At 32.2% G+C, this 26,503-nt stretch overlaps 1 protein-coding gene and 1 pseudogene across 6 annotated transcripts in view; one reads left to right on the top strand and one right to left on the bottom strand.

Annotated features, from left to right (window-relative positions):
- Nucleotides 1-733: 733 nt before the first annotated feature.
- The window catches only part of TRIQK (triple QxxK/R motif containing), a 97,128-nt gene continuing 71,358 nt past the window's right edge, over nt 734-26,503 (bottom strand). For all 6 annotated transcript variants that reach the window (XM_023525589.1, XM_023525588.1, XM_011384393.2 and 3 more), the window contains 2 exons: nt 6,824-6,909; nt 734-1,837 (listed from right to left, as the gene is read on the bottom strand). In XM_023525589.1, the coding sequence (XP_023381357.1) occupies nt 1,724-1,837; nt 6,824-6,909 (200 nt within the window). In that variant the 3' untranslated portion in view covers nt 734-1,723. The remainder of the gene's footprint in view (nt 1,838-6,823; nt 6,910-26,503) is intronic.
- On the top strand, nt 21,161-21,279 carry LOC111733526 (annotated as a pseudogene).

Here is a 26,503-nt window from a genome sequence, read left to right as displayed (position 1 = left end):
AAAGCAGTATTTCTTGACATGTGGCATGTCACTCAGGAAAGTAAAAGACCCATCATATCCAAAACGCCAGCTTGGATATTCCCTCACCACCCACTTCACGAACAGACATACCACATGGCATTAAATGCTGTAACCTTTCCTAAAAATGCCACTTGGATTGGTCCACTGTGGTGAGTGTATAAGAACTCTTGGTCTATCTTTTGAGTTTGTGATTTCAAGGGGAAGCATCCAGTAAACAACGCTGTCTAAATTTTGCCCTCAGCTGCTTGGCATAAATGATTTGTGAGAGTATTGGAACTTTTGGCTGTTTTCATACTGATGAAATAAATTATGCTATTTGAAAAAATTCTGCAGAACGTAATACTACACAATCACATTCAACTATTTTCAAAAGTCTCAAAGAATATGCTGGGTATTTATCAAAGCTTTCTTTTCTTGACATGTATGGAAATAACCTTAACGTTTTATTTACTCTTCATAAATACAATGTATATATTATAAAACACTTGTGCACATGTTTCAATCTATTCATTTTCTATAAATGTATAAGGTAGTAGCTAATAACTCTGCTGTGAACATATTTTCCCATTTGCTAACCTTTATGTATTCATATATTCTAAAAATATTTTTAAAATTCCATTACTAGTAAAAATATTGAATATATTTGTCATTATGTTACAATAAATGCAAAATACCTTGAAAAATTATATAAACAGAAAACTACATATGCAAGTAATATGAGGCATATATTTTCTTCTATTTATTTTTAATGAAAGAATTCTAATACATTATCTCTCAAGAAACAAAATGTAATTTTGCAAAACAACTTTGTATCGTTTGTCTTTAAGAAACAACCCACAAAAATTACTTGGTAGGTAGGACTTCTGCTATTACTCTTGTGTGAAAAAGACTGCACAATTAAACAACAATTTGTTACATATCTCCCTAACAAGAGGAGCAAACTGATACTATAAGCAGCCAGAACAACATAATTAAAATGGATTTCCAAGTTTATATTAATAGAGCAATAAGTTAATTAAAATCAAGATCAACTAAACTTTCTATTCAGTTTAGACAGCCCAAGAGAAAAGGAACTCTAGTTTAGAGACATATGTGACTCTTTGAGCTTCTGTCATCCAGGTGCCATTTCTGATGGTGCACATGTGCACTGAACAGTTGGCAAAGGAAAAAGATTACTGTAGATATATGTGAAGATAGTTTCTCTAATGATATAAAATACGTCTGGAAAGAGAGCAGGACTTCCCTGTAAAATGAAAAATTTCCTATGACTTTTTGTTCTTCCTTAGGCTCTGAATGTGATTTGAGTATGATTCTGTAAATAAAGGCATATACTTTTACTACTGATACATGTGGAACAAAAATTGATTTAGTAATCTGTAAGCAATGGAGTTCTACACATAAATTAGCTAAAACATCCAAAGAATTCAGGATCTGATTTCCATTTAATGTAAATGCACCAGGAATAGGTTGCCTGTCAAAGCAGGAAGATTTATAAAAGTATTCAGTAGATACATTATATTACATTGCTAGGTAAGGTTCTTTTCTTGATATTCTATAGAACTATTTAAAAAGATATTTCTGTAAACTGAAAATACCAGCAGAAAGAATTCAAGATGTTGTACTTTCAGTACTTCAGAAAGTATTGGTCCCGAGAGGTGCTTTTATAAAATCATTTCCGTATCATGCATTGACTGCTGCTCAGCTAATCTTCATCTGGCTCCAGATCTGGGTCAACATCTGAGGAGAGTCTGAGATAAAAGAAAGCATAGAAAGCCAGTAGGAGGGCCAATATAGCTGCAAGTACAAGGCCAACTTCCTGAGAGAAAAAAACAAAAGTAGACTTGAAATTAAGGAAATGATATTGGTTAATATTATCAGTTTCATCAGATAAAATGAGCATGTAATTCCACAGCCTAGAATGAATAATTTGAATCTAATATTCACATTCTTTTTAACACGTTTGCCATTAAGAAACTCATTTTGTACTTGATAATATCCAATGCACTGTCAAGTACACCAGTGGGTGAGCATTTCTATTATTATTTTTATTTAATTTGTTTGTGTTTTTCTAATAGTAAAATTAACATTTATACTTTTAATATATTTTCATAGTTTGGATATCAAAATATTGGGGTAAGCAATGTCATTTATGACTACAAAGTTTATCTGCTCTCTATTTGGTTATATTTAACTTTATTTCTTGCTTTAATAAATGTATTATTAGTTATAGCATTTAGACACAGATTTTTAAAAATTATTCCTTTTCTAATGGGAAGAAACTATTATAACCAGTTTCTAGATTATGCCTCTGTAAACATCTTTATTAAATATTATTTTGTTAAATCCTAAATTCCATGAATTTTAATGTGGTGGAACAAAACTGAGTACTTTAGCTCATGAAGCATGTTACAGTGTAATTTATCACAATGGTGAAGGATGGTCTTGGATATTTCTATTGGTAATTTAATATGAATATGTTAATCAATTATGTTGAAATAATAGCCAAGAATTTACTACTTAAGGAATGACATAATTCATATTATACCTCAAAAAGTCTATAAACTTTTAAAATATATACATATCATCAAGGAACTTCCTCAATATTAACATATCATTTGGTTAAATAGCAAAAAGAACAAATAGTGCCAGTTAAGTATCCTAAAGGACTTAATATTCCCTTCTAACTTTCACTCATGTATCAACCCCTTTGTGGTATTATTTTATGAAGGAGCAATTTATTTGCATTTTCTGAATGCATTTTACATTCCATAAGAATGTAAAATCAAGAATTCAACACATGCCAATAAATTTTAAAAACATAAAATGAATATAGTTTATAATCAATGTGCAATTTTTACCTGAATGTTGAAATTACAAATGGACATTTTATACAGATTTTTAGCTTCATAATTACATTTAGACTTCCAAACTATGTAAATAAATATTAATAAAAACCATTTGGTTGAATGACTCAGTGTCAACTATTTTTGTAAGGTATGATTTATTCAATCTAATATATTAATATAATGTCAAATAAAAATGAATTTTTCTTTGTTGCAGTTGGAACACTTTGGCATCTCAAAGGGCATGGTAGCATCAGACAGGTTTCATTTATTTTCTTATTTCCACAGCTGTGCTCCCAGACCCATCTGGTTACATAGCTACCAATTTTAAAAAAATGTAATAAACAAGTAACACACGACAGCAAAATCCATCTGCTCTATATAGTGGACAACAAAACTGTTCTACAGCAGTCATCATTCACACTAGCTTAACACAAGAATAAAGATTTTGTTCCATGATGCTCATCTCATTGATAATCACCTCTAATTGGTACTTTTCAACTCCCTATCCTTTCAAACAATACTGTATCATCTTCACTGTACATTTTCAGAATATCCAGAGGCATGAAAAAAGTTTTTAAGGGAAGGAAGCAGAGAATATTCATAGAATACAACTTCAGAGGATCCATTAATTTAATTAAGTCTAGTCAATATATGGTATGGTGGTGGGGCTTAAGTATTGGTTGGGGAGGTATAGCAAATCACTTTTTTCAAAATGTTTCTATTCTGTTGAGATGAGCATTGTATGGACTGCATTTTTGGACAGTTAAAACAATGGTAAAATTTGAAAATACTGCTTTCAGAATATTGGTGACATGATCATACCTTAGAGACCTGTGGGCATATATGGCACCCCTTGCCTCCTGGCCATTTTTAGTTTTAGATCAGAAATAACAAAAAAGAGCAAAAATAATGTCCCCAGTTGGCTCATTCCAAGGGGTTATTAGCAGGATCTGGATGACATTTGAATATTTTATTTATTAACAGATAAATTAAGTTTTTGATCCTAAATTTTTGATCTTTATTATTTTAATATGATTCTACCTTTCATCTAAACTTTTAAAATAAACTAACTCATTGTTTAACAAATGCAGATTATCTTTTTCCTTCTAAATACTAAGAAACATGGGACTCTGCAATTTAAAAATACTTTTAGTGATTTTGTAATTCTTGAAAAAATCTAATTGAACAAAAACCAAATAGCAAATATTAGTTGGACAGATATTTTTTTAGGTAGCACTCATTTAATTACTGGGGCATAAATTATGACATTTTGTTTACATTAGTAGAACAAAGCTCCTCAATAGAAATTAATCTGATATTTTGACAGTCATTTATATCTTATTCTAAATCATTACTCTTCTCTCAAACTGTTTCCTATTTCTAAATATACATTAAAAAAAAAATGCTAGAAGCTTGTTAGGTAAGAGACCCTATTGTATAATTCTTTATATCTCCAGTGCATGATTTTCTCAATCAATACTGTTGAGTGTACATGGTAATGAAATATAGAAATGATTTCTCCTATAAGTTCCCCTGAGATGATCATGTCTTATTCATCTTTCTTTCCATATATTTTATAATGCTGTAGTACTTAATTTCTAAATTAATAACATAAATAATTTCTAAATTAATAATGAAAGATTAAGATTTATATAATTTACATACAAATTAGGATCTTCAGGCCAATGACAAACATCCAAGGAAAGTCTTATTTATACACATCAGTAATAACTACTTCAAAGAAATATTTTCTCAATTGGCTAACAATTCATAAATGACTTCTGTGTGCTAGGTTCAATGTTCAGTGTTTTCACTATACTTTTTAACTATCCTGACAACACTCTAAGGTAAATGGTATAATCTCTATTATACAAATGTGCCAGCTTGAACTCATGTAAGAATAAGAGGCAAGAGGCATTTGATCCTAGGCCTCTTTACTTTATGCTTAGTGTTGTCATTGCTGTAATTTTTCCATTCTATGCAGCTGTTCATATTTTTGTAGATTTAATTTATTTTAAGAGCATAACTATGATTCATTCTAAAGAATAAGTAATAAAATGATAACATATTCTAATATGGTCATCTTGTATCAACTAGATAGGAGTGAAACATGTTTGATGCTCATTACTCCCTAGCTGCTTCTCTGACATTATCAATATGGATAAAATTACTCACTGGGGAAATTAAATAGCATTAAATGGCAATTGCTAAAAGAAACTTCGTTATTTAAAACCTTATGCTAAAATGACAATGTAATCAAAGTTTGATGGCAAAATAATTAGTATGCCAGATTTAAAATGTAAAGCACCTTCATAGTTCTGATTCTAAAAAGTTCCACATCATTTTCATGGACTCTTCACATAAATTTTAAAGCAAACAATGTTTAAAGTTAAGGTTTTTTTCCCCCAAGATGATATGCTAGCTTATTAAAAAGGAATTATGTTCTAATGTCAATAGAAACTCTTCTATACAAACCTTAAATCGTAAATGAAATCTATGAAAAAATTCTTCTCATAAAAAGATAAACAAATTCTACATTGTTTTTAAAAAGACATAATTGCACTATAAGGTAGCCTGATCTCATATTGAGAACATAGTTATTGCCTCAAATTAAAATAATGACAAAAATTATAAGAGCAAATAAAAAAAGAGAATATGTATAAGAAAGTGGTATATATTTGTAGATGGATGGTCACACTATTTCTCAAACTCTAATTTATAGTTGCTCATTATATTGTGCCAAAAATGGAGTTTGCTATCCCAATATTTTTCTTAAAACAAACAAACAAAAAACCCCACATTGTGAAAGATGAATGTATGTGTCATACTGCCTTGATGGAAAATGACAAATAATGCTCTCATTACAAGAGACAACAATCAGGTAACCGAAAAATAACAAAAAACTAAGCACTGCTCTTAGAAAGGTCATGTCATGGAAATAATTTTAAAGATGATGAAATTTCATATGAAATTAGAATACTTCAAAATATTAATCATCTTAAAAAGGCAATTTACTTTTTTTTTTAATTAAAAACTGACACACAGCACAAACAGGATATTGTGTTGTGAAAACACAACATCACATGGCAATACTTGATCAAAATCAGCAATCAGGAGCAAAAAGAAGGCAGTGTTTCATGATCATAATAGCAAATTCTGGAAGACAACCAAATATATCATCTGGCAGTTCAACAGCTGTTACAGCTTGGTAGTAATACCTTGGCATTTGCAATAAGCTATAACTTAGAAAAACTGATTTTTCATCTGCCAGATAAAAATCAAAATCTCCTTTTAACATTTTAATATTTAAATAACATATAAGTGCTAGTCACTTTAACACATTTGACAGTAGAGCCACCAAGTTAATTTTTCTATTTATAGTTTAATTTGACTCTAAATTCTTGGCAAAAAATTGACATTGGTAGTAATATAAATGTAATTTTGTTGAATTTAATTGTAACTTCATTCTCAGTTGCATTTATCCCTCTGCAGCAGTTTTTGAAAAGAACAAGTTTAGTAACATCATTAAAATTTCATCTTGGAGAGTACAGACAACAATAATACAAAGTAAATTTATATATATTAATAACCTAAGTATATATAATTACAACTAAAATTTAAACCACTATGAAATAAAATTTATTGAAAATAAAAGTTTTCAGGCACATAAATAATTTAAATGGATATACAGTAGCTAGAAAAAAAATAAATTACAACTTTTAAGTATAATTGGCTCTTACGAGTGACCTTGTTTTATTTTAAGACCTGGCAAAATCTCAGGATATGAAAAGGATGTTTCCCAATAAGTAAATTTTTTATTAAAACCTTCGATTCTGGCATTAAACTTAGATTTTGAAATGTCATAAAACATTGAGAATGAAACATTTATGCAATCCAGGCTTAGAAAGTAAAATGACATGCATATATGAAAATTTAAAGTTATCAAATACAGGTACCTTTATGCCTATTGCTGTTTTCTTTGCTTCTGCTTTTAATTTGGTTGCTCGTAAAATAGGTTTGGTTTTTTTATAATCCTGTTTACCTAGAATGAAATAATTTCAGACAATGAGCTATACTTACATGTAATTCAAATTTAACAGCCATATGAAATGTCAAAGAATATTTAAATAGAGTAAAATTGGGACACAAAGTTGCAAAGCAGTTCCTAGTTATGGAAACCATAAATTTATCACCCTCAGGTCAACTTTTCCTCCTCCCTTACTTTTTCAGAAAGAAGATTTGACAGACATTTTTTATTTGCTGTGCAGTGAATATTTAAAAAATACATTTTAGAGGATAAGATGTTTAAAGTACAGAGAGTAAACCTTTTGGAAGCATTTGGAAACAAATATGTAAAAAAATGAGTATATGTAAGATTCAAGTAGCAGGTAAAGTTAACTTTGTTTTTATAATTGAAGAATAACAGCTTATTAAAAATTTACTTTTATTATGGATATATTAAGAATTTAAATAATCAATTTGAGAAATATCCTCAAGTTTTCCCCAAATAAGAAACTAAAGATAGATCTGTAAATAATTAACTTGTGGTCACTGAATTCATTAGAGAAAATATGTATTTAACTTTTATTTGCTCTTAACAGAGCAGAGTAAATATGGCTAGATAAAAGATATAGGATAGCTACATTTGGATATTAGTTTCAATCTCTATCACATTTCAAAGCCAAAAATGAACAAAACTGAATTAGTGTAACCAAATTTCCTTTTTGTATACCATTTTGTGACTCCACTAAGAGCTATTACACTGCCTACAAAGAAAATAGGTTTTAAGACGATAACGACAAAAGCATTGACTAGAATAAAACACATTTTTGTTAAACACATTCTTAACTAGAACTGAGTCAAATGAGTCTCAAATATAATAGTATAATATCTCATTCTGATTACAAGTTAACATTTAACATATAATCTCTTCAGCTATTTTATATTGTCATACAGCCTTGTAGTTTTCATCTCAGTCCCTTTCCTTTCAATGATCAGTTCTTTTCCAAAACTTACTCCTTTATTTCCCTTATGTAATTAATATAACTTCTAACTTAAATTTCCACATCTTCCTCACACTGAAATAAATCCAAAGCAGTGGATTTAAACTAAAATATATCATTAAAATTCAATGTGCAATACATTTCTTAATGTGTCTGTTAATGATTCAAAAGTATGTTTGAAATTTCATATAGATTTTTAAAATTAGAAATGGCAGAGAGAAGTGAGTCAAATGGATGAGAGTAATGAAGAAATGTTATAGTTGTGTTCATTAGACACATAAAAGTGTTTGTTTGGCTGAGGAGGTATTTTTTTAAAAGTGTATACTGAGAGAGTACTTTTGACGTCCTCAGGAGGCTCCATCTTCCTGGCTTGCAAACTGTTTACCTGAGTAAAATTTACCCTTTTACTGCATCAAGACTGGGGACTCCTGTTGGCTTTAGGTTGATGCCAGTGACATTTTACCGAGTTTCAGTGTTGCAGTCATCGCTAATGTGGAGAGTGAGTTGATGGGGAGTTTGAGACTTTGCTTTCCACATAAGAAGTCCTGCAGAGGAAACATTTGCTCCTTCAGGACCAGAGAACAAGTATCCAATCCAGGATATCATCACAATGCATTACTGACTATGCTTCCTTAGTCCTTTCCAATATGTGACAGTTTCTCAATCTTTCCATGATTTTGATACTTTTGAAGAATACTATTCAGGGAAACATGGCAGAGTGAGAGACGTTCCCAGATCTCTACCTTGAAATAACAATAAGCTGAACATCTAAAACTCAACGAAAAACACCCAAACTGCACACCAGCACGTCTGAGCGTGGGATCTGCGCGTAAGAGTTACCACAGGTCAGAACTCCGGATGTCAGGCAGCGGACTGGGAGTAATAAAGAAGCTGCCTCTCGCAGCTGCTGGAGCTCCTTGAAGTAGGAGGGGGAAGGGAGAAGGATCGGTGAGTTCCAGCAGTGGGTTCCCGAACATGCCTACATGGGATAGCTGTGAGCTCTCCATGGCCAGCTGGCTGCAAGGCAGGCATCAGGGCAGAAAGCAGAGAAGCGGGATGGGACCACAGAAGAACAACAGCTGACTTTTGCTGCTGTGGTTGCAAAACCGAGGATAAGCCGTAGCCCCCAACCCCCAACCCAGAGGCCCCTCCCCGCATACCCTCTGAGACCAATAGCCACAGAGCCCCAGGAGAATCTGAGCAAACACTGCTGAGACTGTCGCTAACAATGACAGGGACTGAAATTGAAGGTAGCGAGCATGATTAAATATCTATTAGAAAATTTAAAAAGCGTTATTAAGACTTTATATAAAGCAGAGATCTAAGAGGCTTAGACGCCACCTAGTGGAAACCCCAAAAAGAAAAAAAAGAAAAAAAAAAGCACCTTTTTTGCAACAAGCTAAAGAGAGACCTTTATATAATATATCTTTCTGGAAAAACAGCAGAATGCACTTCTATTAATGTTCAGATGGAGAAAAAGTCCATTAAACACCATGAACAACCAAGGTGACAAGGCATCTCAGAAAGAAAGAGAAAAATCTCCAGAAAAAAAAGCTAAGAGACATAGGAATATGTGACTTGAGTGACAGAGAATTCAGGATAGTACTTCTGAAAAAACTCAATGAGATCTAAAACAACTCAAATCAACAATTTCAGGAAGTGAAAAAACAACTAGATAACAAGAGCAAGGAGATTGAAACCCTCAAAAAGAACCAAATAGAACTTCTAGAGATAAAGAACACACTGCAAAAGTTGAAAAATGAAATAGCAAGCTTGGGAAATAGAGTCAACCAAATGCAGGAAAGGATCAGTGATATCAAAGACAGAAATCTAGAAATAAATAAGAAGGAAGGAGAGAGAAACTGAAGAATGAAAAATGATAAAAAAGAAATTCAAGAACTAGCTGATACCATCAGGAGAGGAAACATAAGAATGATGGGTATTATTGAAGGTAAGGAAAAGAAACAGGGATTAGAAAGCATTTTCAGACAAATAGTTGATAAGAATTTCCCAAATCTAAGGAATGAGCTGGAGCTTAGAATTCAAGAAGTCAACAGAACACCCAATTATCTCAACCCAAAAAAACCTTCACCAAGACACATTGTATTAAAATTATCAAAAATCAACAACAAAGACAGAATTCTCAAGGCAGTCAGGGAGAAAAAAAATGGTAACTTATAAAGGTAAACCCATTAGATTATCCTCGGACTTCTCGGCACAAACCTTACAAGCCAGAAAGGAATGGAATCAAATATTTAAACTATTAAATGAAAGGAAATACTAGTCTAGAATAATGTATCCAGCTAAGCTCTCCTTTAGATATGAAGGAGAAATTAAGACTTTTCAAGACATGCAAAAATTAAGGAATTTTTCACTACAAGGCCTGCACTACAGGAAATACTGAATGCGGTCAGTTCATCTAAAACAAAATGACCAAAAAAAAAAAAAAAAGTACAAAATTAGGAGTAAAGTGACTATTGGGCAAATAGAAGCAGAGGAGTGCAACCCTTACTAAGAAGAGGGCATTATAAGCTTAAATAATAAGAGAATTGTTATAACAAGATAGTAATGAATGTTCAGCATATATAGGAACAAATTGAGATAACAATGGCTGAAAAGGAGGGCATTCAAAGATCCAAATTTGCAAAGAGGAATGAAGATAAGGCACGTGCAGAAGAAAATGGAGGTCTGTATATATATAACCATCCTTTACATATTCATAATGATAACCACATCCCCAAAATTCAGAACCATTGTATATAACATAAAACATGAAGGACCAGAGGGAAAACCCACAAAAGCCAACCAAAATAAAGAAAACAGAAGCACAAGGACAAGGAGGCAATGGAAATACTGAGCTACCAGAAGGCAAAAGATAAAATGGCTATAAGAAGACCTCATATTTCAATAATCATCCTAAATGTAAATGGACTAAACTCACCAATAAAAAGGCACAGAGTTGCAGAATGGATCAGAAAACAAAACCTAACCATATGCTGACTTCAGGATATCTCAACCCCAAAGACAAATATAGACTCAAATTGAAAGGGTGGAAAATGATATTTAAAGCAAAGGGCATTCAGAGAAAATTGGGAGTAGTGATATTAATATCAGACAAAATATACTTCAAAATAAAAAAGGTAAAGAAAGATACTGAGGGACACTTCATAATGACAAAGGAAATCATGCACCAAGAAGACATACCATTTATTAATATCTATGCTCCCAATCAGGGAGCCCCAAAATATGTAAAGCAATTACTAACAGAACTAAAGGGAGAAACAGACCAAAACACTATTATAGTAGGGGACCTAAATGCCCCACTGTCGGATATGCACAGATCATCCAAAAAGAAAATCAATGAGGAAATATCCTTAAATGACACATCAGACCAACTGGACATAACTGTCATATACAGAACCTTACATCCCAAAACAGCTGCTTATACATTCTTCTCTAGTACACATGGAACATTCTCAAGAATCGACCACATACTGAGACACAGAAATAGCCTCAACCAATATAAGAGGGTCGAAATCATACCAACCATATTCTCTGATTATAATGCTTTGAAACTACAGATCAACTGCACAAAGAAATCAGGAAGAACCACAAATACATGGAGATTAAACAACATGCTACTGAAGAAGAACTGGGTCAGAGAATAAATAAAAAGAGAGATCAGGAGATACATAGAAACGAAAGCTAATGATAGTACAACATATCAAAACTTTTGGGACATGGCAAAAGCAGTCATAAGAGGAAAGTTCGTATCATTACAGGCCTATCTCCAAAAACAAGAACAAGCCCAAATAAACAACCTAACACTTCATCTTAAAAAACTAGTAAAGGATAAACAAATGCAGCCTAAAGTCTGCAGAAGGAAAGAAATAATCAAAATTGGAGCAGAAATAAATGAAGTTGAAAACAAAAACAAAAAGATAGAAAAAATAAATGCGACAAAGAGCGGGTTCTTTGAGAAGGTTAATAAAATTGACAAACCCTTGGCTAGATTCACTAAAGAAAAAAGAGAAAGGACACAAATAAACAAAATCAGGGATGAAAGAGGGGAAATTATGACTGACATCACAGAAATACAAAGGATCATATAAGAATACTATGAAAAAATATATAACATCAAATTTAATAATCAGAAAGAAATGGACTGGTACTTAGAAAAATACAATCTTCCTAGACTGAATCAAGATGATCTGGAACATCTAAATAGACCGATCAGCAGTATGGAAATTGAAACAATCATCAAAAAACACCAAAAAGTAAAAATCCAGAACCAGATGGCTTCACCAGTGAATTCTACCAAACATTCGAAGAAGATTTAGTACCTATTCTCTTCAAACTTCCAAAAAATAGAAGAGAAGGCAATATTTCCCAACTCATTTTATGAGGCCAATATTACCCTGATACCAAAACCTGGTAAAGATAACACAAAATAAGAAACTACAAATCAATATCTCTCATGAACACCAATGCAAAAATCCTAAATAAGATACTAGCAAAATGAATACAGCAACATATTAAAAAGATTACACACCATGATCAAGTGGGCTTTATCCCAGGTGCAAATCAATTAATGTGATATACCACATTAACAAATTAAATAATAAGAATCATATGATTATATCAATAGATGCAGAAAAAGCCTTTGACAAGATACAGCATCCATTTATGATCAAAACACTTAACTAAATCGTTAGACAAGAAAGTACCTTAACATAATAAAGGCCATATATGACAAATCCTCAGCCAACATTATACTTAACGCTGAAAAACTAAAAACCTTTCCTTTAAGATCAGGAACAAGGCAAGGCTGTCCACTATTGCCATTATTATTCAGTATAACACTGGAGGTCCTAGAGAGTGCAATCAGACAAGAGAAAGATATTAAAGGCATCCAAAGAGGAAACAAAGAAGTCAAACTGTCACTTATTGCAGATGACATGATTCTCTATATAGAAAACCTTAAAGACTCCACAAGAACACTATTAGAAACAATAAGCAAATACAATAAAGTCTCTGGATACAAAAGCAATGTTCAAAAATCCATAGCATTCTTAGATTCTAATAACAAAGTGTCAAAAAAAGAAGTGAAAAAAATAATTCCTTTTGCAATTGCAACAAAAAGAATAAAATACCTAGGAAGAAATCTAATGAAACAAGTGAAGGACCTATATAATGAAAACTGTAAGACCCTATTAAAAGAAATCGAATAAGATACAAAGAAATGGAAACATATTCCGTGTTCTTGGATTGGAAGAATCAACATAGTTAAAATGGCCATGTTACTTAGAGCATTATACAGATTTAATGCAATCTCAATCAAAATCCCATCGGCATTTTTTAAAGAAATAGAACAAAAATCATCAGATTCATATGGAAGCACAAAAGACCCCTAAGTGCCAGAGCCATCCTGAGAAAAAAGAACGAGGCTGGAGGCATTTGCCCAACTTCAAATTATACTACAAAGTGACAGTAATCAAAACAGTATGGTATTGGAAGCAAAACAGACACATGGACCAATGGAATTGAATGGAGAGTCCAGAAGTAAACCTATATTTATATGGGCAAATAATTTTCAACAAAAAAAGCCAAAAATACACAATGGAGAAAGGGAAACCTCTTCAATAAATGGTGCTGGGAAAATTGGAAGGCCACCTGCAAAAGAATGAAATTAGAATGTGTCTATCACCACACACCAAAATTAACTCAAAATGGATTAAGGACCTCAATATAAGACCTGAAACAATAAAATGCATAGAAGAAAACATAGGAACTAAACTCAAGGACCTTGGACTTAAAGAGGATTGTATGAATTTGATCTCAAAAGCAAAGGAAGTAAAGTTAAAATAAATGAATGAGACTACATCAAACTAAAAAGCTCCTGCTCAGCAAAAGAAATTGTCAACAAGGTAAAGAGACAACCATCCAAATGGGAAAATATATTTGCAAGCAACACCTCCGATAAGGGCCTAATATACAAAATATACAAAGAAGTCATACAAGTCATAACAACAAACAAACAAATGATCCAATCAAAAAATGGGCAGAGGATCTGAACATACATTTCTCCCTAGAAGACATACAAATGACTAACAAATATTTGAAAAGATGCTCAACTTCATTAGCTATTAGAGAAATGCAAATCACAACCACAATGAGATATCATCTCATACCTGTTAGAATAGCTATAATCAACAGGACAAATAATAACAAATGTTGGAGAGGATGGATGCAGAGAAAAAGGAACCTGCTGGTGGGACGGCAAATTGGTACAGCCACAGTATGGAAAACAGTATGGGGGTTCCTCAGAAAACTAAGAATTGATCTACCATATGATCCAACAATCCCTCTACTGGGTATTTACCCCAAAGACTTGAAAACTCATATCCAAAAAGATATTTGCACACCCATGTTCGTAGCAGCATTATTCACTGTGGCCAGGACATGGAAGCAAGCAAAGTGTTCTATGATAGAATATTGGCTAAAGAAGCTGTGGTACATATATACAATATTACTCAGCCATAAGTAGAGATGAAATACTGCCATTTGCGACAACATGGATGGACCTCGAGATAATCATGCTTAGCGAAATAAGCCAGACAGAAAAAGTTGAAAAATCACATGATATCACTTATATGTGGGATATAAACCTAAAAGCAAGAAATGAGCAAGACAAACAAACAGAGACTCGTGGACATGGACTATGGGCTAGTGGTTACCAGAGCGCTATAGACTAGTAGTTACTAGTGGGGTGGGGGAGAAGGGGAGAGGAAGACAGGGTTAATGGGGTCAAATATAGGGTTTAGGGGGAGGGGGAGGTGGGTAAAGGGGATCAAATACATGGTAGCTGAAGGAAACTGGACTTCGGGTGGTAAACACACAATAGAATATACAGATGTAAAATACTAATATACACCTGAAAATTATATAATTATATTAACCAATGTTACCCCAATAAACTTAATTAAAAATTAAAAAAGAACAAGAATGTATGCTATTTCCTTAACCTCTCTTGTATAGTAGTCATTCTGGATCTATGAGCATGCAGAAGCTTTATAAATGTTATTTGATGATTTAAGTCTAATGATCCAGAAATGAGCCAACTATAAAAAAAGTTTATCAAATGATGTAAATTTAAATTGTGGAATGAATAAACTACAGAAAAACATTACTCTGACCCATTTTAAATTAGTAACATTTAATTTTGCTGAAAAAATTTTGATGAGTATTCACTCTGATTTCATATCTCAATAGTCAGACTATACATGTTATTACTCCTGATGAGATATGAACTGTTCAGAACATTGAAAATGGTGACATATCAAATGCTTCCACTCTGGATTACAAAGCAAGTTCCTAATGGGAATCTGCAAAAGAAATTTAAAGATTACAAATTCGAGGTCAAGAAGTCATTTTTGATTTTTATCTTTTATATGCCCTATAATAATCTCTGTGCACAATGAGGAAAATAAATAAGTGAAAAAAGATTATCTTAACCAATATGTTTTTCATACACTTGTGCAATATTCTGGTTGATGTGTCTCATAAAACAAATTCAAATATACCTCAAAGAGTCAATGTCGAAGGGAGAATTTATCACTTACCATTATTTTACTTGCCATATAACCATTGGTTAGATAATGTGTTCTATTTCAATTCAACTCCTATAATCTCTTAGAAAATACTATTCTAGATTTGTATTAAAATTATTAAGAACATTTGAAACTGTATTTACAATAAGTAGATGATTTTTAAAATTATTGTACATCTGGTACTTCTCCAAATAGTGAATCCTTCATTAATTTAGCATTCTCCTTGCTGATGATGATATCCAAAAGTATATATTGAATAACATGGTTTCAGTCTACCCAGTGAAAACGTTTACAGGGGCATCTATTTAGCTCTTTATAACTGAAAACAGATCTTTTCATTATACCCAAAGGGGTTTTTGACATTTATTTTATTTATTTTATGGCTTCAAGAAAGATATCTATGTTCACATGACTGTAAAAATATATAAATCACAGAAGCCCCTGTTTTCTTAGTACTTAAACTTAGAAAACTTATATTTATATAATCTAGATTTCATATGTAGATGGTTTCTTGAATACAATTGACCTAATTTGGGTTATACCAATAATGCAATAACCTAAGAAGCTATTTAGCAATTGCTCATTACATTTTATATGCGAGAAAACCTCAATAATCAAGTCTATGAAGCCAAGCTGGGCCTCACTCATCTATTATATCTATCTTCAATGACATTATTCATGTCATTTCCCATGACTTAATTTAGGTAACTAGCTTCCCCTAGCCCCCATCTCCACACTTCCTGACTGGTTTGTGCTTCTTTCCTCCAACATAATCTTATAATACCTAATTTATTATATTAACTTTTTTCAATTATAGTTGACATACAATATTATATTAGTTTCAAGTGTACAACATTAGACATTTATATACATTATGAAATGACCATCATGATAAGTCTAGTACCCATCTGACACAACACTGTGCATAGAGTTAATTAATTTTATTTTTAAATTATCATACAGTAAAATTGATTTTTTCCTTTTGGAATAGATTATATGAATTTTAACATTCATGTATAGATGCATGTAACATTCATGTATAGATGCATGTAACACTAGTTCAATCATTCCAAAACCTCCCTTGTGCTATCTTCCTATACCCACCCCTTTTCCCACCCATAATTCCTGACAAACCATAACTATTATTCATTTCTATAGCTTTGCCTTTTTCAATAATGTACCAAAATGTTACAATGGCTTCTTTTATTCAGCATAAGGCCTCTAAGTTTCACCCAAATTGTATGCATAAACAGTTCATTGTTTTCTATTACTGATTAGTATTCCATTATATGAAGGCAGCAGAGTTTATCTATTCGCTCATTGAAGTGCATTTGGGTTATGTCCAGTGCTTGGCAAATATGACAAGAGCTAAAAACCTGTATACAGGTTTTTATGGGAACACGAGTTTTCATTTATCTAGGGTAAGATTGCAGATTCATGAAGTAAGTACATATTTAACTTTGTAAGAAATCAAAACATTTTCTACATGTTTTCAATGATACAGTGACTGTATCATTTTTCATTCCTGCCAGCAATTAATGGGAGTTCTGGTAGATTTGTACCATTGCTAGCACTTGATGTTGTTTCATCCAGGTTATCTAATTTTTAGATTACAATTGCTCATAGTATTCCCTTATAATCCATTTTCTACATGTAAGGTCAATAGTGATATATCCTGTTTCATTACTGATGTTAGTAATTTGAATGCTCTTTTTCTCAGATAATCTAATTAAAAGTTTTTAAATTTTGTTGATCTTTCTAAATAACAAACTTTTGGGTTTATTGGTTTTCTCTATAGTTTTTCTCTTCTCTATTTTGTTTATTTCTACTTTAACTATATTATGTCCTTTCATCAGCTTGGTTTGAGTTTAGTTTGTTCTTCTTTTTCTAATTTGTTTAGGTTGAAAATTAGTTATGGATTTCTTATTAACAGGTATAAATTTTCATTTAAATAGTGCTTTACCAGAATCTCATAAGTCAGCAAAAAGAAGAAAAAAGTTATACACCAAAATACATGCATACTTCTATATTTACCTATGCAATTACTTTTACTAAAGTTAATTTATTTTTTCTGTTTGTGGATTCTAATTATTGCATTGTGTACTTTTGTTTCAGCCTGCAAGACTTCCTTTAGTGTTGCTTGTAGGGTAGGTATGCTACTAATAAGATATCTTGTTTTTATCAAAGAATGTCTTAATCTCTACTTCTTTTTGAAAAATAGTTGTGCTGGATATAGAATTCTTGGTTGACAGTCTTTTGCTTTCAGCACATCATATGTAATGAGTTACTACTCTCTTGTTGCTTTTAAGATTTACTTTTTATGTTTGACTATAATGTGGCCAGGTGTGGATCTCTTTGAATTTATCCCACCTGAAATTCATTGAGGTTTTTAGATATATAAATTAAAGTTTTTCATCCAATAAGACAGTTTTTAAAGATTATTTTTTCAAATATTCTTTCCGACTCTTTCTTTCCTTCCTTTCATTCTGGAACTATTATTTTGCATAGAATGTTATGCTGGATGATGTCCTACAGGTCTTTGTGTTACTGTTCATTTTTGTCATTCTTCATTTATTTTCTTCATGTTCTTCAGACTGGATAATCTCAATTAACCTTGCTTCATGTTCCCTGTTTCTTCTGCTAATTCAAATCTGCTGTGGGGTTCCTCTAGCAAAATTTTCATATTGATTATTGTAGTTTTCAACTTCAGAATTTCTATTTGCTTTTATACATACATAATTTACATTGCTATAATAATATTCTATATTTGGTGAGGCATCATTCTCATACTCCAATTCTTTAGATATGGTTTTCTTTAGTTTCTGAACTTATTTAAAATGGATGATTTAAAGTCTTTGTCCAGTAAGTCCAATCTGAGCTTCCTTAGAGACATATTCTATTCTTTTTTCTATATATGGACCATACTTTACTGATTCATTGGGTGTTTAATAATTTTTATATAAAACTGGACATATTAAATAATGTAATGTAGAAACAAAGCAAATCAGATCTCCCCTAGGATTTGTTCTTTATTCTTTTGTTGATGTTCGTGTTTATCTGTTTGTTTAATAACTTTTATGGTCTAATTCTGTAAAGTCTGTATATTCTTTGTCATATACAGGCACTTAGCTTAATTTTCATCTAATGACTGGATAGAAATTTTCATAAATGTCTTGAACCAGTATGTCTTCTGGCTTCACTGAGTGACTGTGTGTGTGTGTGTGTATGTGTATGTGTGGTTGCACGTGTTGGTATACATTTTCCCTGCTTTAACAGGAGTTTACAGTTCTGCCTTAGCCTTCACTTCCTGCTAGCTTCCTCTAGGTCAGCAAGAGGTGAGAGATTATAGCTTTTCAGGTCTTTATTGGACATGGCATAATTCTGCACAGGCTCACTATGATTTTCTATGATTTTCTATGATTCCCAGGAATCTATGTAAGAGATTTTTAAAGACCCTATGGACATCTCATTGCCCAGTTTTTTTAAAGTTTTTAGGTAGCCTTAGGTTAGCACCAGCTAGTAATGCTGACGTGGATAGTTGTAAGATTAAATACTTGCCACTGATTGTTTTTGTCAAATGCAGTGGGGAAAGGGCTTTACACGCAAAGTGAACTCTAAATAAGGTCAAATAAAGACAAGTTCTGAGAATGAGGCTTTTCAGTGAGCTGCAAGATAGGTTAAATAGTAAGAGTTCTCTGAGGATGAGATTTAGGGTAGGTCCAAACGCATTCTGCTTTCTCCAGTGGCTGCAAGATGTTGTTTTTCACAACTACTACAGCTGCAAGGCTGAGAAGAGGAAGATGGGATTAAGGCCAGTTAAACAAAACAAAGCCTGGTGTTCTTATTCAGATTCAGTTGTTTTTCTCAAATGAACATTCTCTGGACTGTTGTAAGACTTTTGTTAATTTCCAGATACCTGAAAAAGTTGATTTTGACAATTTTTTTTGCTTTTATAGAAAAACAGAATTTTGAGGTCCTTACTTTCCATTCATGAAGCACTTCTCCTTTTAATTTTAATATCATTATATTTGAAATGAATTTCTTATGTACAACCTATATTTAGGTCATGTTATAAAAATTCGACCTTTATAAAATTTCAAATCCTTGGCCCTTTATTTGGTAGGTTTAGGCCATTCACATTTATAAAATTATTAATGTATTTTTATTTGGGCCTACCATTTTACTTTTGTTTTATATTTGTTCCCTTAGGTTTGTTCCTATTTTACTTTCCTTGCCTTTTTGAATTATTGAACAATTTTTAATATTTCATTTAAATTACATATTGTGATTTTGATATATCTCTTAGAATAATGTTTTAATAGTTGCCCTAGTGATTACAAAGTATACACTTAACTTTTCAGTCTCATTCAAGTCAATATTTATTCAATTTCCTAATTTTAAACATACTATACTTTACTTAAAAATGTTAACAAGCATAATCCAATGCATTTCATATTCTAATATAATGAAAAAAAGCAGAACATTGACTTGTAATGACAGTTTTACTAGTTGTTTATATCTTTTGACTTTGTTGTGCTTATATTTGAACTTCCTAGACATGTACCATAGGTTAGGAAAATGGTATCCATACAGTGGACTTTTAATAATTCAGTCATTTAAATATCTGCATATAAAGAAGTATACAAATGGACATACTATTGTAGCATAGGTGTGTTTTCCTTAAAAATGTCAGGCAAGACACTGGTGTCCTTGTTTGATGCATGTTCTTATTGTAGCTTAATAGTTTTGCATTAAAAAGTGAAAGGTACATGCATAGTCTGAAGGATTATACTTTGGTTACTGAAATTTTATACTCATGATAAAAACTACAAGTTGTTCTTAGATAATACCTATGTTCATGTCTGGAATAAAATTTACTACTCCTCTTCTCTTGAGATTTATGATCAGTTTAGTTGAAGATTATCCTGAAATTGCTATTAAAAAGGTACATTATTATTTTTATGTATTTGTATTAATAGAATTTTCTTGATACCATGAAACCAAAACAAAGTACAGAAACAAATGATAAATGATGGCAAATTTCATTCGTAATCCTCAATCTCAATTACCTCCATCAAAACAGTAATAACGTTTTCTTTGATTTTTCTCTAAAATAACTACAAATTATAATTTAAACTTATTAGATAAATTTATACTAATAAAATGTCATCTTTGTATATTTAAAATGAAGTTGCAAAATTAATATTCTAGTCGAATATTTCATAATATAGAAAAATGCTTTCAAAACCTAGTAAGAATACAGATTCCATTATTTAATGTGTATAGTTCTTAATAATGAAAACATAGATGACTGCATTATTAAGATTGCCAATCTCAATAGAAAATTTCTCTGAAAACCATGATGTTAGAGTTAAAATTCCTTGAAATCAATCTGAGATTCTTAATAAGCAGTGTGTTTCTGTCGATGTGAGTTACTCATTACAAAATTTCTCCTTTTGCAATTAAAATTCAAGATCATTCTGGGTAACAATTAGAACAGTAAAACATATTTTATGTGTATTCTGGATTTACAAAAACTTATATGTGGGAAAATATACTTAGGATGTGTGAACTTTGCCATTTATTCCATAACAGATTTTAGCAATTTTTTTTTTTTCAAATGAGTAGATCTAATGATGAAAACTGGGCATTTCAAAATTTTAAAAATATTAAAACTTGAGTCTACGGCCATGCTACCCTGAAGATACCTGATCGCATCTGATCTCGGAAGCTAAGCAGTGTTGGGCCTGGTTAGTACTTGGATGGGAGACCACCTAGGAAGACCAAGTGCTGTAGGCGTTAAAATATATATATATATATTTTAGATATATATATATTATATATATATATATTTTAGAAATATATATATATCTAAAATATATATATATATATATTTTATAAATATATATATATTATATATATATATATATATATTATATATACACCTGCTATGAGTATATGCACATAGCTGTTAGGTAGAATGTGAGCTCTCTGAACTAAGGTTATTTTGGCTAGCAGGTAACAAATTATTAATTATTCTCCAACAGGAAACAAGAAATCTATATCTTTCTCTATCTATATCATCTATATCTACATATCTATATCTATTTCATCTATATCTATCTAATTTACTATTTCTGCCAACAAGCAAAAACCATATGAGAGAACTGAACAGAGATCCAGGAATAATAGAGTCAAGCAATCTAACAGATGTAGAGTTCAAAACACTGGTTATAAAGATGCTCAATGAACTTAGGGAAGTGTAGATGAACTCAGTGAGAACTTTAACAAAGAGATAGAAAACATAAAAATGGAAATGAAGAACATATTAATTGAGATGAAGAGTATATTAGAAGGAATCAACAGAGTAGATAAAGAAGAGGATCAAATCACTGATATAGAGGATGAGGAAGCCAAGGATACTCAATCAGAATGGCAAGAAAAAGAAGCCAAGACTATAATAATAATTTAAAGAGCCTACGGGACACTATTAAAGGTAAAAATATCCTTTACATAGGGATACCTGAAGGAAAACAAGAAGTTGAAGAGCAATCTGAAGAAATAATGATGGAAAACTTTCCTAACCTTTGAATGAAATAGACATACAATCCCAGGAAGCTCAAAGAGTCCCAAAAAAGATGAACCCAAAGATGCCCACATCAAGACACCTCATAATTAAAATGCCAAAGGTTAAATACAAAGAGAGACTCTTAAAAGCAACAATAGAAAAGCAGTTAGTTACCTACAAGGGAGCACCCATAAGACTGGGAACTGATTTCTCAAAAGAAACTATGCAGGACAGAAGGGCTTGACACAAAATATTCAATGTGATGAAAACCCAGGATCTACAACCAAGAATACCTTGTCCAGCAAAACTATCTTTTAGAGTCTAAGGACAGATAAAGAGCTTCTCAGACAAAAATAAGCTAAAATAATTTATAAACACCAAGTCAGTATTACAGGAATATTGGAGGAACTTCTTTAGGAAGAAAAAAAACTTGTATCAAAAACATGAATAAAGAATGGTAATCACTACATATTTATCAACTAGTACCTCAAATGGAAAAGAATTAAGTGCTCCAACCAAAAGATAGAGTGGCTGAATGAATAAGAAAACAAAACCTCTACATATACTGCCTATGAGAGACTCACTTCAGATTAAAAGATACACGCAGACTAAAAGGAAGGGAATGGAAAAAGATATTGCCTTGATAGACCTTTGGGGTATTGCACTGAATGAAATTTCAGATAAAGACAAATATCACATGATTTCACATACGTGTGAAATCTAAAGAAAAAAATAAACAACAACAACAACAAAAATGGAAATAAACTCATAGATACAGAGAATATTTGGAGGGGGTTTGGGAGGATGGCAAAAAAGTACAAAGGGATAGTTATAAAATAGACAGAGAGATATAAAGTGCAGCAAAAGAAAAATAGTTAATAATGTTGTAACGAACATGTAAGGGGGAAAAGGGACACTAGATTTAGTGGGGTGATCACTTTGTGAGTTATATAGCTCTCTAATCACTATGCTGTATGACTGAAATGAATATATTATTGTATGCCAACTATAATTGAAAAAAAAAACTCATTGAATTTTACAATGTAAATACAAGCAGCTAATTGTCTATTATATTTCAACAAAGCCAGGAAAAAATTATTTACTGAGTACTTACTATGTAACAGTGTTCAAGGTACTGAAAACAGTTCTGTGAGCAAAAGAGAACTGCCTGTTATCTTAAAACTTGCAAAAAGGTAGTTAATAAACAAAATTTAATCTGCTAGGTGATGTAAAGCACTAAAAAATACAGTTGGTAAGGGGTAGAAATAAAAGGGAGAGATGTATTGTTTCAAATCCAGTGGTCAGAAAAGGCCTTCTTGATAATGTCTCTTAACATTATCATGATGTTGTTTAGCCTGATGCTTGAATAAATTAGGAGAAATTTTATGTGGATATCTGATGGAAGCAATTTCAAATACTGTGAATATCAAAGAGCAAAAACTCAGGAAACACTAACTCCTGGAGGGCCAAAATGTCACTGAAGTCTTTCAACTCAGAAAAAGAGCTTAATAGATAATAGAATAAAAAAAGTTCAATTCCTGATAGCAGGTTAAGTGGCCCAGAACAGACCCAACATTCACTCCTCAATTTCTGAGTGTATGGGCTCAAATGATAACCTTGGAAATAGGCAAGATCTTCAGCCTGGCTCCCTGATGTGTGGTGTAAGAGCTATTCTGAAAGTAAGAATGAAGTAGAAATGTTCCTCCCAGGAATGCACATTTCCTGGAAGTTTCAGAGATTGATTATATCATTAAAAAATGATTATTTTCACAGATGTATTTTATTCCTTCACTATGGCTAGTTGATCTTGGAGACCAACTGAGTACTAATAAATTGAAACGTCTGTTGAACTTTCTTACTGAAGTTATCGTCGCATAATACACATGGATACAACTAGCTAACTAATCTAGCCAATGCATTTTTCTAAGTTCTGAACAGATACCACAAGAGACTATATGCTTTTACTGGAAGAAGCAGCAGTTTTCTTAAAGCCTTGCTTGAGAACTAGATCAACTCTCCATTTTAGTCCACAAACTGATTCTGAGACACTTTAATTGCCTCTCCACTCTACAATATACTACAATAACCATGACATGATATAAGCCTTGGAGAAGACACAAAAACTGCCTGAGATGTCTCATTCAGATATATGCATAGGAGGTAGATCAAAGAACATTCTGTTAAAATATAGAGATTCGCCACTCAAATCTGATTCATGGGGGGTCCACTGATCTAGAGCATGTCAGGATTGTCTCCAAGAAGAAAAGATCAACTTGCTGCACTTTATACTCTACATACCATTCAGGGGCATAGGTTTAACTTCTTTAAAAATTGGTATTACTTGATAATTACACACACCTACACCTATGATCCAACATTCTTCTACTAGGTATATATGGTAGAGAAACTCTTATACATGTCAACCAAAGAATAGACATGTCTAAAAATGTTCATAAAATGCTCATAATAACATCCAGAGAAAACAAGAAACTGAAAATGAGCCAATTGTCAAAACCAGGAGAATAGAAAACTATTGGTATAAACATACAATGAAATACTCTAAAGCACAAAAAATGAATGAACTATATCAACATTCATCAGTAAGAATAAAATTCTAAAACATGATGCTCGATAGGAGCAAGTTACATAATAATATATACAGCATGGTTTAATTTATATAAAGTTCAAAAATTAAATAATGTATTGCTTGACACATTACTAGGTAGAAAATTCATAAACAGAATTAATACAAAATCAAGATAGTGACTATTTCTCAGAGGAACAGAGAGGGTCATAAAGAGGTTTCTAAGGTACTAGTAGATATCCAGTATTTAACCTGGATAGTTACATGGTTGCTCATTATTATTGTTTTAATCTACATACATATTTCATATATGTAAAGAACCTGAAAAGCAGTTAGTGTTAAGTAGGGCATGGGGCAATAAAGGTCTCTCCAGTAGATTTCTGTGCAAGCTACTCTGTCTCTTACAGCTGATGACATGGCAGAGTCAATGAAACCTAAAAAAAGACACATTGTTATTTTTCCTGAGTTAGAAACTGAGCCTACCACCTAGTCAGATAGGATTCTTCATGCCTATCAGTCAACAGGCAAAATGAGGAATCACAGTGTTGGCTGAAATAATTGATAATGGTTATCAAAGATAAAATGGTTTGTTAATATATAGTGAAGGCCAAAAGGAACATGGAAAGATGTGAAGGAACTCCAGGGGTAATCCCAGTTATTACAATGACCAATGGTAAAATTTGATAAAATTTCTATATAATTCTATAACTAGAAGAATCCCCAGGAATAAAGATCTGGGTTATGCCCCCAAAGGAAAAAGGCTCATCAAACCAAGATGTTCAATAGAGAAAAGAAGATCTAGAATGCATGTTGGAGGAGACAAGTCATATATTCCAACTACTATAACCAGCTAGAGAACTGAGAATGATAATCTTAACCTGCATTTCTTTGCTTGCTCCTAGAGTGTCATGCCCGATTTTTTCTACATAACCAATTTCTCTATAAAAGCAGCATTATCAAAAATTTAAAAATATATCTTCCTCTTCTTTTAGGCTAGATCACAATAGAAAGAAGGGAGAAAGAAAGAAAAGAGAAAGAGAGAGGGAGAGAGAAGAGAGGAAAGGGAGGAGAAAAGAAAGAAAGACAAAATATCATTCAAGAACCTGGACTCAGAGAAAGGCAGACCCAGGCTTCATCGGGAAACACCTAGGTGGTTGTTGATGATCTTCTTAGATCCCTTTCAGGTTTATTTTCATAATAAAGGATAGACATTCAAATTGAAATAGCATGAATATGACAATGAGTGGGAAGGGGAGGAGAAAAAGGAGGAGAAAAGAGAAAATTAATTGATTACTGATTGATTCCAGAAGAGAAGAATAAGAGTTTAGTTGTGAGTAATGTAAACTCAAGTCTTGACTATGTAGAACTTTCTGTTTCTACCACTAGTTTCTATTTCTTGTTTCACTCTGGAATCACGGTTATTTCCAGCTCTGGCTCACATTCTTAAAACTAAGAGCAAAATGTAATGGATACTTTTCCTTGGGTTCGTTTTCATTATTCTTATGCCTAAAAAGATTAAGTTTATTCAAATTACAGAAGACTACTAAGATTCACCTAATAATATTGAAGAAAGGCCTGGTTGGGACCCCTGTAGTAGAGGCCTCACAGCATCCCCGACTTCACTTTTTCTTGCCCTATAACTGAACAATAGATTGTCCCCAGTGGCTTGACCCTGAGCTTAGAATGTTCCCTGCCATAGAAAGTTGCCCTGAAACTTATGATTAATGACCTTAGGCTTACTGATCACAATACTTCTGGTTTAGCATTCTTTCCAAACTACTCCCATCTTTGTTCCTGTGTTGCTAACGCTACTGGAGGACCACATTGCCAGAGAAACCACTCCAAGAAGCACGACAGACCCCCTAGAACCA

The sequence above is a fragment of the Pteropus vampyrus genome, unplaced genomic scaffold (assembly GCF_000151845.1).
Source record: "Pteropus vampyrus isolate Shadow unplaced genomic scaffold, Pvam_2.0 Scaffold572, whole genome shotgun sequence".
Classification (NCBI taxonomy): Eukaryota; Metazoa; Chordata; class Mammalia; order Chiroptera; family Pteropodidae; genus Pteropus; species Pteropus vampyrus.
The sequence above is the reverse complement of the archived record's forward strand: the minus strand, read 5'-3'. Positions and strand labels throughout refer to the sequence as shown.